This window comes from Aptenodytes forsteri, unplaced genomic scaffold (genome assembly GCF_000699145.1).
Source record: "Aptenodytes forsteri isolate BGI_AS27 unplaced genomic scaffold, ASM69914v1 Scaffold831, whole genome shotgun sequence".
In the NCBI taxonomy this organism is placed as follows: domain Eukaryota; kingdom Metazoa; phylum Chordata; class Aves; order Sphenisciformes; family Spheniscidae; genus Aptenodytes; species Aptenodytes forsteri.
In genome coordinates, this window is record NW_008794741.1 from 16,523 (window position 1) to 31,085 (window position 14,563).

The 14,563-nt window shown below is 39.9% G+C and overlaps 1 protein-coding gene across 2 annotated transcripts in view; it reads right to left on the reverse strand.

Annotated features, from left to right (window-relative positions):
* LOC103894550 (threonylcarbamoyladenosine tRNA methylthiotransferase-like) overlaps positions 1–13,381 on the reverse strand; it is a 22,998-nt gene extending 9,617 nt beyond the window's left edge. The window contains exons 1-4 of one of the 2 annotated variants that reach the window (XM_009273966.1): positions 13,342–13,381; positions 11,501–11,667; positions 8,672–8,784; positions 6,861–6,893 (exon numbers count right to left, since the gene is read on the reverse strand). In XM_009273966.1, coding sequence (XP_009272241.1) covers positions 6,886–6,893; positions 8,672–8,784; positions 11,501–11,667 — 288 coding nt within the window. In that variant the 5' untranslated portion in view covers positions 13,342–13,381 and the 3' untranslated portion in view covers positions 6,861–6,885. Of the gene's footprint in view, positions 1–6,860; positions 6,894–8,671; positions 8,785–11,500; positions 11,668–13,341 lie in introns of those variants that run through there. The other variant, XM_009273965.1, reaches the window with a different exon arrangement.
* Positions 13,382–14,563: the final 1,182 nt, after the last annotated feature.

Sequence of the window (14,563 nt, forward strand, 5' to 3'; positions counted from 1 at the left end):
CATGGTGGTGTTGGGTTGACGGTTGGACTCAATGATCTTAGAGGTCTTTTCCAACCTTAATGATTCTGTGATTTCCTAGCAAATGAAACTGTAGCCAAATTATAGCAAGAGCCTGCAGTAAACATTAACCCTCCTCCACTATTCCCCAGTCACCTCAGGTAACAAACAAGTCTTTTTCAGGTGCTCCTGTAAATGCTGATTAAAACATGATCTTGCTCCTACTTCTGAGAGTACATGGTCAAAAATCTCTTCAGGTTATAAAAATCTGGTCTGTTCTCCCACTATCTTTTATAAATCTTCTATAAATTATTACTTGTAGTGCAAAGAACCACGTGAAACTAATGTCTCAGTAGAGCACCCTACAAAGCTCTACATCACCTATATGTCTATGTTGAACTCACTTCATCACTGCTATTTATGCTTCATTTACTGATTGCTTAACCATCTACTACAGGAACACATTCCAGATACGAGGTTGAAATGAAGTTGAAATTTACCTTTCATGGTTCAATCTTTTTCAAACTCATTCTTCTGGATTATATGAAGTTCAGCATTGCCAGAACTAAACCCTATTGCACAACCACTAGAGCATGCAGTCAATCGCTTTGCCACTAGAATTAAACCTAAGCATGTATGCATGCTTAAATTTACCTATGTAATCTCTCTACAAGTGTCTCTGAAGATACTGTGCATGTAGGATTTATTCAGCCTCTCAGGCCTGCTCCCAACTTTCAGTTGCCAGCTCTGTGACTGTGAAAGAAAAACACTAAAAGAAAAAAGAAATCAATTTAATTTAGATGGACTGTAAAATAGGTGATTTTAAGTGGGATAAAGAAAACAGTACATACTTGTCAGATCAAGCTCTAATGGCAGTGATATAGGAAGCAGTTATGAGGGGAAAACACACACTAGCTTTTTCTAGTTCCCCCATAAACAGGGGAAAAATTTCCCAGTTTGAGAATTAGGAGTTCTATCCTGTAACGGAGACAACATCCTCAAAGCTAGATACTCCACTTAACAGAAAGCTGCCTAACAGGAGTTAGAAATTGATGCTGAGAAAGCTGAGGTGGGAAAAACTCACCGCAAAGAGGTTGTGTATCTTGCACTGTGCTAGAAGTCAGAGGTGATAAGTAACAGAACTCTAGCCACACACACTAGGAAGTTTTACAGGTAACACAGGAGCAGTAATACAGTAATACACAGCTGCCAAAGGCACAATTATACATTAGTTTACAGAGACCTGGGGAACATGCACTGCTGCAGATGAGTCATGGCACGATGTTTTATTAACTCTACACTGCAAGAAAGCACCCCAACAATATCCAGACCCATCATCCCACTCATTGGCTTATAGGACACTTCAGGCTGCACTGGGAACACCTGTATTCCTCCCAAAGAACTGTGAAATCTTGATCCATTCATGCAAACCCATCTGTTTCATCTCATGAGTATCACCTTTCATTTTTCCCCTATGTCCCATTTCACCTTCTCTCCTCATCCTCTTAACCATCTCACCACAAAAGTTTCAGATTTTAAATGGATGACATCTCCTTGGAAGATGGTTCTTGATATGTCCAACTGTAACAATTATTTCAGCAGCAGTGAAAGAACGAGACTAAACATAACAAAAACCACCACACCCACATCCCAAGCATTCACATACTAACTGTGCATGACAGAGCAGGGTTTTCAGGCCAGAGCACCAAGAACCAAAACACAACGCAAACCTGTGACAAGCAGCAGCAACTTAGACCTCCTGAAAGCAGAAGACCGTATCACTGAAACTGTTAAGACAATTATCTTGCTTTAACAACAGGTACAGAAATAAGTTACTTTACTGCCTTTCTCAGTATCAACAACCAAAAGCTTTTACGTCCAGATTATCAATCAGTTTGAATCTGAAAAAGAAATCTGTCACAGGAGTAGTTATGCAGGTGTGTAAGGTTATCAAGCAATGCAAAAATCATACAGGATTGTGATTTTACAAATTATACAACAGGGGAATTCTTCAGCAAGGGTACAAAACACCACAGGATTTACGCCTCGGTTCACTTTTCTCCATTGCTCAGCTGCTTCACAGAGGATGACAGTTTCATGACTGCAGTGTTGTCAGAGAAAACAGAAACGGCTCTCATCACCAGAAAAGTAGTTTGGGCTATTTTGTGCATTTAAACACCACCACCACCACCCCCCAAACAAACAAAAAGGTTGTAAAGTATCTTTTTTACTAAATTGGCACTGCAATAACAACCACTTGAAAAGTACAAATCTAAAAGCAAAGACTAAACTTGAATTCTCTGATTGATAAGGCTAAATATCAAGCACTTAATGAGCAGCTAATAAAGATTTGTCTTTTAGCTTAAAAAAAGAGTACTAAAAATATCTCACAATGAGGATGGCTCAGAGCACCCCAAAATTACATGGTAATCACTACCGTTTGTTTTGCATGATACTTATGAAGCAACAGAGAAGCATTACCAGCAGGGCGTAGAGAGAAAAATGCAAAGACCAACTGCTGATTCTGAGCAACTAAAAGCATACACCAGAAACCAGCAGAAACTTTAGTCAACCACTGCCCAGGCTGCAAAGAGTTAATTTTACATTAACAAATGTATAGAATACAGTAACCTGTTAAAGAGATCTCTACTTTAGGACAACAAAATAAATCAAAACCTAAAATTATTAAAATTTTATTGTGCAGTAGAAAAGTACTTTTAAAACAACCCTTAAAACAAAGCACCAGATTCTGAATTGCGATTTAGGAACCAAGAGTCAATACCTATACAATCAGTCATTTTCTTTATTTTCCTCTTGGATGAATCAAATGGATGCTGCAGCACACGTTGCTGTATCTGTATGGGGATGGCCAAAGCCTATGGAAGCATGGCTTAGGCAACACGATGAACACTAGGCAATGCCTTTGAACGCTGAAGTCTGTATTAGTTTGTAGCACCTCATCTGCTTTTTCAACAGCAGACTAAGCATGTTTCCTTTTACATCTGTCTTCTTTTCAACATGAGGTCTTAGGTAGATCAGAGCATTTGTTCTTCCTCATCTTTTTCCTTCTTCTACTCAAATTTACTGTTTCAGCAGTCTTAAGGATACCTCAGCTGTATCCACTGGTAAACAAAACTGACAAGCGTTCAGAAAAGTAACAAGTAGAAGAGGCAATAAAAAACAGAGAACTTCTTTAACAGTATTTCAAAATATTAGTTGAGATTTGCTCTAGAGAAATAAATAAGTTCTCTGCACAGTGAATTTCAGAGTTGTAAGACATATAACATGGACTATAAACATTAAGCTTCAACAGAAACTGGCAAGTCTCACCAATAAATACCATAATCACAGTAATGGAGTGAGCTCTAAGAACTACAGGAAGGAACCCATGAAAAATACAGCATCTTTCCATCCAACAAACTTGCAGAAAAATTGGGCAAGATAGTAAAGAGGATGCCTGAACAAAGACTACTCTAAAACAGCACAAGTAAAGCTGAGGGTCTATAATATAACCTAGTTTATGTACTAAACGAAAGCCAAGCTCACTGAATTAGCAACAAAAATAATTCCACCCCTTGTTGCTTCTGGAATCTCATACTACAGGAGGAAAAACATTCCATGCTAGCACTTATTTCTAAAGTAAATAAATAAATAAATAAAAATGTAGTGCAGATAAGCTGTTACTGGTTTACTTTTGCTGAATGTTTGTTAATAACAGGTTTTGCCTCCTCTTCATAAAAGGAAAAGTTACTGTTCATTCTTCTGGTATTTGTAAGTCATCAGTAATGTCTTTTCCACCCCCAGCATGTTTTACAATGACTGAGGAGAGAATGCTTTGGACCTGAACAGCCTCAAGCCAGTAACAATTATTACTAAATAACAAGCATACCTAACTGCTTGATCCATCAATATGCATGCAAGAAGGCTGGGCCAAAAACCATTCATTCCACAGAACCAGAAACCTATAGAGGCCAACAAATGCTAATACGACTATCCGCTGCAGAAGTCAATTCCTTTTATGTCTGACTATACATGCTCGGTTCCATTTTTCAGAGAGAAAATACTGTTAAGTGGCACACATACTGAATTCCCTTCCCAAACAATCATCTGGCTCACAGTATTTGAGCGCTCCCAGCTCGCCCACTTCCCCTTTTTCACAGTAGGCATTACTTCTCTGTACCATGAGAGTTTCTTCCTCCAAGGTGTATCTCAAAGGGAGCACTCTAGTAGGTCTGCAGGCATATCTAAACTATACAGCAAGTCATGCTGCCAAGAAACCAAAACCAGTTTTAGAACCAGTAAAGCCACCATCAGCTACACTGTTTTCAGAACATGAACAAGTAACATGGTACAGCCCTACGCTGATACCAGCTGGTCCACACATTTCTGTGTGGCTCAGACTAACAAAGGAGCTTTGTGTTCCCACAGGATGGTATGCAAGATTTGTTCAGAATACTGCCTACCTTCGCATTGTAAAAGCGGATACAAAAATAGATTCAGCTCTTCTGCTGGTTTCCCTTTGCCTTTTTTTAAGCTGATGCAGTTCCTGATTTTCAATCAGTATTGCTGTTACTGCATTATCTGTATATTGCCAATTCACACTGCGCCCTCTCTCCCCAGACAGAGGTAGTCTTTGCTGTGAAAAACTGTAGCACAGCCCTCAGTTTTCACCTTTGGATATAGCCACTCCTGAAAGCAACAAAGGGTGCTTGTACAGAAAGAACATTTTTGAAACAGATGAAAGGCAAGAAGAAGGGGGGGGTGGGGGGGTGCATGTGTGCGTTTCCATCTCTGCATTTCGGAGCACTGTGGCGTTCGGGTGCGTAGCCGAGGGCAGGGGGGGGAAACGGGTTGTTAAAAAGGGCCAAGAAGCCCTCGCTATTTTCAAATGCACCGTCTTCATGCCCTTTTCAAATAAATGTTGATGTTGCCACCTTAGGGGCTCCGCTGTCTTGGCGTGTTCACGGCAGGTGGGGGGCGTCTCTCTGCCCCCGGGGGGGGGAAAAGGGGGGGGGGGGGCGGGGGGGAAGACTTCTGCATCCCCTGAAGAGAGTTCAAATCAAGAACAGGGTAGAATCAAAACAGGGATAAGGAACAGAATTACAATAAGATTTTTGCAACAAGTCATAAAAATTTATTTCTGTAATTAGAAGACATCATTATATCAATGTTCAGTTTCAGCTAAGTCAACTTACAAGGCAGGTTGCATTGTTACAACTTCTGGTTAGCAATAAAAGTCTGTCTGATGCTGCTTTTCTTCCACATTTTTTCAATCTTGCAATTACATAGAAGACAATAGAAAGAGTGCTTGACCATTTCCCTTACAATGAATCAAGAACTGCAAGTAAAGGTCACATTTTACTTTCCTAGAATCAGAACTTTATTCCAGCATCTCTTCAATAAGTGTTGTTGACTCAAAAACTTAGGAACACATAGGAAACAGGCTAATCAAAAGACTTAATTATTTAAGTACCAGCTGTCAAAGATGCTGTGACAACAGATAATCTTCCACTTTAGTGAATATTTCTGTATTTTCTTCAAGTTTATATGTTTTACATTAAACTAACAAATTCCAGCAACAGAGAGATGCACTGATTTAGAAATCAGCTCTTGCAAAACATTTTTTTGTGGGGGGGTTGCATAATGCAAACAATATTAAGTTTAATTTCAAGAAATGTTTGAAATGTGAATTATGTTAAGCAATACTTACTAACTACTTCACTGTATAGGACAAAAAGAGATTAAATCCCTTCTTGACATTCTATCTGAACTTCCCAGATAGCTTACTACAAAAAAAAAAAAGTGCTTTCTTAAAAAGGGATTGATGAGATACACTCAAGAAATGTTGGGAAACTTTCTATATTGGCATTTCCTCTATGGAAAGAAGGACAGCGTAAGCAATTAAGTTATGTACCAGATGCCAAAAATCCTAACTGCCACTTTGTCAAGAGCAAGACTGTTGCCTTTTGTCTCACTGCACACCTTTGATAAGCAAGTGACTCCATTTTCTCTCTACCCTCCTACTGGGTATTGCTGTCTGCAACTAGGATCTTCCATGAGCCTTCTCTTCTTAAGGCTAAAGAAACCCAATCTTCCCAGTCTCTCCTCATACACCATGCGCTCCCCAACCATCTTGGTGGCCTCCACTGGACTCGCTCCACTACATCACACTCTCTTTTCCCGGGGAGCCCAAAACTGGGCCAAGGCTGGATCACTGGACACAGCACTCCAAACGCTGTCTCACAAGTACAACAAAGAGCTGAAGGACCACTTTCCCAGACCAGCTGGCTACACTCTTACTAACACAGCCCAGGATGCAGTTCGCCTTTTTTGCTACAAGAGCACATTGCTGACTCATGTTCAATTTCTTGTCTACCTCAATCCCAAAATCTTTTCCTGCAAAGCTGCTTTCTAATCAGTCTGCCCACCCCCACCTTTACCACTAGCTGGGGTTAGGCCAACCCTAGGATTTTGCATTTGCCTTTGCTAAATGTCATATGGTTTCCGCTAGCTCTTTTTCTAGTCTGTTAAGGTGCCTCTGAACCACAGCACTGGTTTCCAGCCTATCAACCACTTCCCCCCTAGTTTGGCACAGTCTACAAACTTGCTGAAGGTACATTATATCCTGTCTTCCAAGTCCATAAAAGACATTAAATAGGTCAGTCCCAGTGTGAAACCCCGAGAGACATTATCGGTAATCCAAGCAGTAATAGAGCACTTTCATACGCACTTGTCGCCAGAAGCATCACTATATTGAGCAGAAAGGCAGTTGCTCTCTTCACCACCTCATATTCTCACACACAGCTACCATACTTGCAATACTTGCACTCAGTTCCAGCTTCATTAACAGCCCCCATCTTCAAATTCTTGCCCTCATTTCAACCTTCATTACCAGCCTAATTTGTTAAAATATACTTTAGCCAGAATTTGTAGCCAATATTTTTGTCCTGTTGAACAAAAATGAAATTTCCAGAGGTCCTTAAATATATCAGCTTAAAAAGTTACCTAATTTCACAAAGAAGAAACCACACTGGTAATTTCTGCCTACCACCTCAGTGTTGGGAGGTTTTTTTTGTTTGTTTGATTTAATATATGTATATACATACACACAAATAAACTAAATCTAGACATCGATTTAATAATGACCAGTCAATTTCATATACAGTTACCAAAATTACTCTGTAGGTATTCCTGTCCCAGCTACTGCAACTTTTATTCAGTTTTTAGTTCTCAGTTTCAGATTCTAGATGTAGACCTATTTCTATTTTAAAGTTATGAATGCTTAATTTTCTAAACAGAGAACGTATCAAAAATTTTAGGTAGTTCCTTCCTTCGCTGCACTCCACCTTTCCCACATTTCTCCCAATAAAATTCCAAAAGCACAGGCTAGCCATCCAAATCTTGACAAGCCAGAAGTAGCTTCTAGAACACTATGCATTACAGAAATTAAGGTAAAGAGAAGTTAAATTTAAGAAAGCCATAACAAGGCAAAACTGAGAACTCATTTGTAGTCTTACACAAACAGCTGTCACAAATAAGGCTTTTTGGACCAGCACTCCACTTGTCTGTGGAAAGAGCATACCTACTCCAGAGTTGAACTACTAATTAAAGAATCACCTGGGTTCCCTAAAATAATTCAGCATCTAGTTTCTTAGATAAATACAGAAAGATCAACTGCAAAAAAGGGAAGTGAGATGTAATTGTTTAACAATATCATGAGACATTCAAGAAAAGAAACAAGCATTTTGTGAAATCAGGAATAAAATACTTCTAGCAAAGTGTCAGGAAAGACAACTTCGCCATCTTTCAGTACAAGCAGGACGCAAGTTTAAACGCAAGACAGACCAAAACTTGAATTAATGAATAAAATTTAAATTTTTATTTTGACTAGTCATAAGCTACACAAAAGTATTCAGATGATAATTCTCCATTGAAACACGGCATCAGTCTACGTTTTCAGCTTTCTACAGCTTTTCTCTCAACAAGTTTTGCATTAAGGAGACGAAATGTGGCCGGCAAAACCACAAATTCAGGGTTTTTTGTTTAGGGTTGGGGGGTGGGGAGGGGTGGAATAAGATGACAGGGAGTATTTTAAAGTATTCGAAGGAAATGAGAAATAGCATTTTCAGCTTTTTCAAATGTACGAAATACAATCCCATATCATCCCACCTCCACCATACTGATCATCCCTCCGAAAACAAAGGATCATTCACATGTAGTTCAACTCTGCTCCAACAGCAAACATCACTAAGTGACAACACACTTCCTTCCTCTCTCTCTCACTTGGGCTTCACCAACTACAATCAGACAACCAGCTAGATTCTGCCCAAGAATTAAAATCTTTCCCTTCCACTCTTATAAAAACTTTTCAATTAAGTTTAGCAAGCAAAAAGCCCGCAAAAGGCACTGCATGACACCTATTAGATGGCTGCCCTGTCAGGAAGACCTAACTATTTTGAAAGCACTCATCTTTCAGTATAAAGAAAGCATAGCAGAAGTAATCATTCTGCTTAATCCGGGGAAAACACTTTACCTCCTCACCTTCAAATCAGAAAGAGATCAAAGGGGGATTTAAAAAAAATGTAATTAAGACTAAAACCATTTGATGACAGCTTGACAGCTCTGAACATTCACCCAAAAAACCTGAATTATGCGACTTGTCTGATATTGTTACCTGTAATTTTGTATCCATACGCAGCCAGCTGTCCAGCCATATATTCACCATCTGAATTATTGTGAGAACATCCCCATGTGCGAATCCAGATTTTCTGAGCACCAGGAATAATGCTGTTAAGTAAAAAATGAATGAAAAAGGCAAGTTAAGATGAACAAGCTTCCCCTTTAAGCCCACTGAACAAACTCAACTAGCTGTAATGCTCCAAACATAAAATAAGCAACACAAACAGTAGCAGCTCCAAAACAGCTAGGGAAGAACATCATGTATGATTTTAGTGTAATGGGTATTAGGTCTGGCTGGCATGGAGTTAACTTTCTCCACAGAAACCCATACGGTGCTATGTTTTATATTTGTGACTAAAACAGTGTTGATAACACACCTGTGTTATAGCTATTGCTGAACAGTGCTTGCACAGCACCAAAACCTCCTGTTTCCCACTGTGCTCCACCCCACCACAAGCAGGCTGGAGATGGACAACAGGTTGGGAGGTAACACGGACATTAGAGCTGACCCAAATTGACCGAAAGGATAATCCATACCAGATGATATCATGCTCAGCAATAAAAACTGGGGGTTTGGTCTTTCCAAACTAGCCATTGTTCTGAGACTGGCTGGGCATCAGTCTGCTTGTGGGAGGTGGTGAGTGATTGCTTTTGCATCACTTGGGGTTTTTTCCCCCTACTCTTTCCTTCACTTAAACTGTCTTTATCTCAACCCACAAGTTTTCTCGCTTTTGCTCTTCCATTAATTGGAAGAGCACCTACTGGAAGGAGGGGTGAGCAAACAAACTGTTAGAGCTAAACTGCAACCTTTTGATATTATGGCACCCATTGATTGTAGTTCCCTCCATAAAAGCCATCTTTATAAATTCTTAACTTAAGCCTGCCACCAACCACACTAACATCTGAAAGCTTGTATCCCTTTTCTCTACAGACACAGCATGGCAGATCTGCACCATGGAGCTGGCACACAATGGTTCAAGAACCAACAAAAAATTCTGCAAGAAGCTCTCACTGAAACTCCTGGGATAACTGTGCCAATGAGCTGAAGATGCCAGTACAATAATGACACACATCCTGGAAAACAATCCTTTGCCCTGCCCACATGGTTTTTTTCTCCCCCCCACCCCCTTCTTTTTTTAAAGATACTTCCCCTAGCTAGAAATAGAAATTGGTTGATGGAAAATTAATGATCATTACGTTGCACATGTACAATGTATTTAGACTTCCTACTATCAACATACATTCAGTGTGCTTTCTTGGGTCAAAAACACTAAAATACAGCCTGTTAGATAATATATACTACCTGAATACTTAGAAGTATGGAGTGCTAGTGTGAAGTATCTATAGACCACCAGTTCAGCTGTACATACACTCCTGGCTGAATGGGGTCAATGCACTTCTATGGGGCTTCAAATAAAGGTGCATTGTTATGCTTGTAAAACCTCTATTGAACACTAATGAAAAAACCAAAATTGAATCTCCTGTGCATTCCAGACATACTTTATTTTTGTCTTTATAATGCAGGGAAATTTTATCCACCAGCTTGAAATCAATGGGGGAGGGGACCAAAATCCAGATCTCTGAACTGCAGTAGAAACTAGAATCAATAACTGAGTTTACCTATACTTTAATCAATTCCACTGCAGCAGAAAGTTCATTCTGTTCTTATGGGAATCACAAGAAGGAAAAACGCAAAGACACGTTCCATAGTTATTGCATACTATTTCCACTGAAATAAAACAATATGTTCAAAAGAAGTTTCACTGTATCACTTGCAGGATGTACATACAAAAAGTATAGCCTTTGGAAATCCCAGGTTCTAGAAACCAGGTGGAAAGACTGAAGCAAGGAAGAGGTACCCTTGGTGGAAGAGGATCAGGTCAGGGAATACTTCAGCAAACTGGACATACATAAGTCCCTGGGCCCTGATGGGATGCACCCACAAGAGATATATGGATGTACTGGAGACAGTCCAACAAAAGGCCATGAAGATGATGAAGGGACTGGAGCATCTCTCATAAGAGGAAAGGCTGAGAGAGCTGGGGCTGTTCAGCCCGGAGAAGAGAAGGCTCAAATGGGGGGATCTTATCAATGTCTATAAATACCTGAAGGGGGGGTGTAAAGAAGACAGAGCCAGGCTTTTTTCAGTGGTGCCCGGTGACAGGACCAGAGGCTACGGGCACAAACTGAAACACAGGAGGTTCCCTCTGAACATCAGGAAACTTTTTCACTGTGAGGGTGACTGGCACTGGCACAGGTTATCCAGGGAGGTTGTGGAGTCTCCATCCCTAGAGATGCCCAAAAACTATCTAGGCATTGTCCTGGCCAACTGGTTCTAGGTGGCCCTGCTTGAGCAGGGTGTTTGGACAAGATGACCTCCAGATGTCCCTTCCAACCTCAACCCTTTTGTGATTCTCAGAATTTTGTTTATATTTCTCATTCCAGATGTCAAAAGGCTACTCCAGGACTGCATTTTTAAGAGCTCAGCTTCTATTTAGGTAATTAGGGTGAAGCAGACAATTTTTCAGAAATATTTTACACATAAAAGCTTAAGTAACAGGAACCATTTTTCCAGTCTGATTACTCCATTAATCAATATCTCAGTCAGAACTGATTTCTACAGAAAGCTTGTCTAGGACAAGAAATTTGCTTACAATTTATTATTCATTATCACTACATTTTATAAACACTATTTTACTCATTTTTATCTTGTATTCAGATTTTACATTATGAGATAATGAGAATTCCCACCTTATTTTTAGAAGCTGACAGTGCACACAAGATATGAGAAAAGCAACAAGATAGGGTTGATGGAAGAATTTACCTGTCACTTGGGGGATCGTCATCTGTCTGAATATTTTTTTGTGAATTGCGTTTTCGCACTTTCGGAAAAACATTCTTTCTTACAAACTGCCGATCATGTGGTTTCAAATCTTCTGCTGACACAATATCTTCAATATCTTCAAGCACTGAATCACAGGCAGCAGGCATCTTCAAGAAGCATTAGAGAAGACTGGTATCAGCAAGCATTTGAATACAAAACCAAGGCCTCGTATCTACTGCATATGTTCTCACAAGAAGTCAGATATATTTCTACATACACCTGCAATATAGCATACATATGACCGATACTGAGCACATAAAAACAATCAACTACCCAGAAATATTTCCTGATGCCCTCTTCCCCTGAGGTCTCAAACACAGGTAGGGAGAAAAACACAAACCATATAAAAAACAACTACCCAAATATTTCCTGATGCCCTCTTCCCCTGAGGTCTCAAACACAGGTAGGGAGAAAAACACAAAAACTAACCCTGCTGCTCCTCTGACATGACATATCCAAGATACAAGTACTCTTAATCATGTCAGTCATCATGGTGAAATAATGAGTTCATGTTATGTGATAGATATGCTTCCACACACATCACAGGAGAATAATGGAAGATACAGCACTCAAGTGCCTGCTTCAGAGGCTGGGGTGGCTCTTTTTGTTGTTCTGGCTCTTTTATTTGTGTGCTGAAAACAAGTGCGCAGTATTTCAGTATGTCTTCATAGTCCTTTTGAAAACAAACCGAACTATTTCTAGAATTCCTGATCCCACAGGCCTTTCATTTGAATTACTTCATTCATCAGAACAGCAAAATAAGAATTTCTATCCTCACATACAAGATGTTAAACAACTATACCTAGCTAATATAAAATAGCTAGATTATCATCTGGCTTGTATAATATACTAGATGATCATTAAAATCTAATTATATTTTCCACAAGAAAGTAAATATATATGCATTTATATCTCTCAGCAGATCTCAAGATCCAGATCAGTTTTCAGGAAAGGAAAGAGTTATTTGCTAAAGGAGCCTATAAAAAAAAGTTACTGCATTAATTACACACCTCACACTGTGCTGCGTGTAATTCTTAGTCAGAATAAAGTCTGATTTACCATTGGAAACTTGGTTTTGTACATGGCTCAACAGTTTACTAGGGAAATCACACAAAGGCATTTCACAGAGTTTACAGGGAAAATACAACACTTTCCTAACTGACAGTGAAGAACAAAACAAACAAGGCTTTAATTTCTTTAAAACCAGATTTCAGGAACAGAAAAGTCAGGCTACTGGCGTACAAAATACTTTCAGATGTTCCAATTGAATTATTCTTGAATATAAGAAGTTAAACACCTATGCATTTTCCCAGTATGTGTCCTTCAGTCAATCTTGCAAAATATACTTCAAAATAAAACTTCATATAACCTGAACCATTACACAACTGCATTTAACTTAAAAAGGAATATAAGGATGTCACAAAGAGGATGCACCTGACAAAGATATTTACGCATTTAGCATTCGTCTAGATCAAAAATCCCAGGATCTATAAAAAAAATGCAGCAAAGGATGAACAAAAATAAAAAGCTGTGAAAAGTCTAGCAATAAAGAATACTGGGGTGGAGGTGACATCCCTTACACTACTTTATACCTCTAACAGTATGTACAAATAGGTAAAGTTATCAATTCAATACAAGGAAGGAAAAAAAGGTTTTGATCTGTTGGTTTTTCTCTCTTCCAGAAAAATATCTGATATAATGGAGCAGCTGGCAAAACAAATAAGCTTACTTTATGTCAGTGGCCCACAAAAGAAAGAATACAGCCAAAATAAAATTCATACCTTTTTTAGCAAGGTCTAAATCCTCTTGGATAATAATCCTGGAGGAAAAATTAAAAAAGACATGACATGAACAAGTAGAACTAGCAGACAGAAAACCACAAGGTCATGTTATTGTCCAACAAGCATTCGTCCTCCCTTTGCAGAAATATGTTTCTTGCTCAGTTTGACCTCGTTAAGACTGGCTGACAAGCTGGAACAGTAGCTGCATTTTCCCTGTCCTTCCCTGAGCAGAGGCACTAATCTTTTTATCCTTCTTTTATAGAGTCTTCTTGGTCGAAGTCTGATGTATTTAAGTTCTTTCAGACCTCCTCCAGATTTCTGTCTTCAATCAGGTGTTTAAAATTTTGAATGAAAGAAGGGAAAGAGATTAACAGTAAATTTTAGCTAAAGACATTCACAAATTTTTTTTTTAATTACAAACACAGTAAAGTTTTTTTAGATCAGATTACCTGATATCTGCACTAGTTCCATATGCATGCACAAGATCTCTTCTTCACAAGCAAATAAATAAATATAGATTCCTGCAGCTACTCTGACAGATTGACTGAAATGAGGCAATAATAAAGTTAAAAGTTAACGTATTCCTCTTATATTGCCAAGTTGTACCTACAGAACTTCACATTTCTCTTTAAAAAATGAATGTTAATACATAAAAACTAATAAAAGCATCTTTAATGTCTTGACACAAAGAAAACTTCCCTTGCCCCAGTCTATTTCGGTCACCCCTCCTTGATCTTCTTGTGCAGAGCAAGAGAGTACTTCCTTCCACAGAGAAAACTTCCATCCAGGTGGAAGAGAACTGCTCTTTCCTCTATTTACCAACAGGTGTCTCCGGTAAAGCCCCGGGCTTTTATCCCCAGGCTTACACAGAGCAGAAGAAAACTGCAGCGTTAATATAAAATGAGACCGACCCACCGCCCAGCTTGGCTTGCCCAGGGCAAGCTTGTTCCATCCCCGCGGGCAAGCGGCAGCCTGGCGCGCAGCCGGGCCGCCGCCTGATCCGACCTGGAGCACGGACCCCCCCGGAGCCAGGCTGGGCTCGGCCCCCCACCGGGCTTCCATCCCGCTGAGGGCACCCGACCCCCGAGCAGCAACCCGGCCTCCAAAACCTCTGAAGGTTCCCGCCAGAGGGGTCATCTCCCCCTCCCGGTTTTAACGCGGAGCCCGGGGGAGGCTCCACAGGGGACGGGAGCATCGCGCGGGCGGGACACCGGCAGAGCCG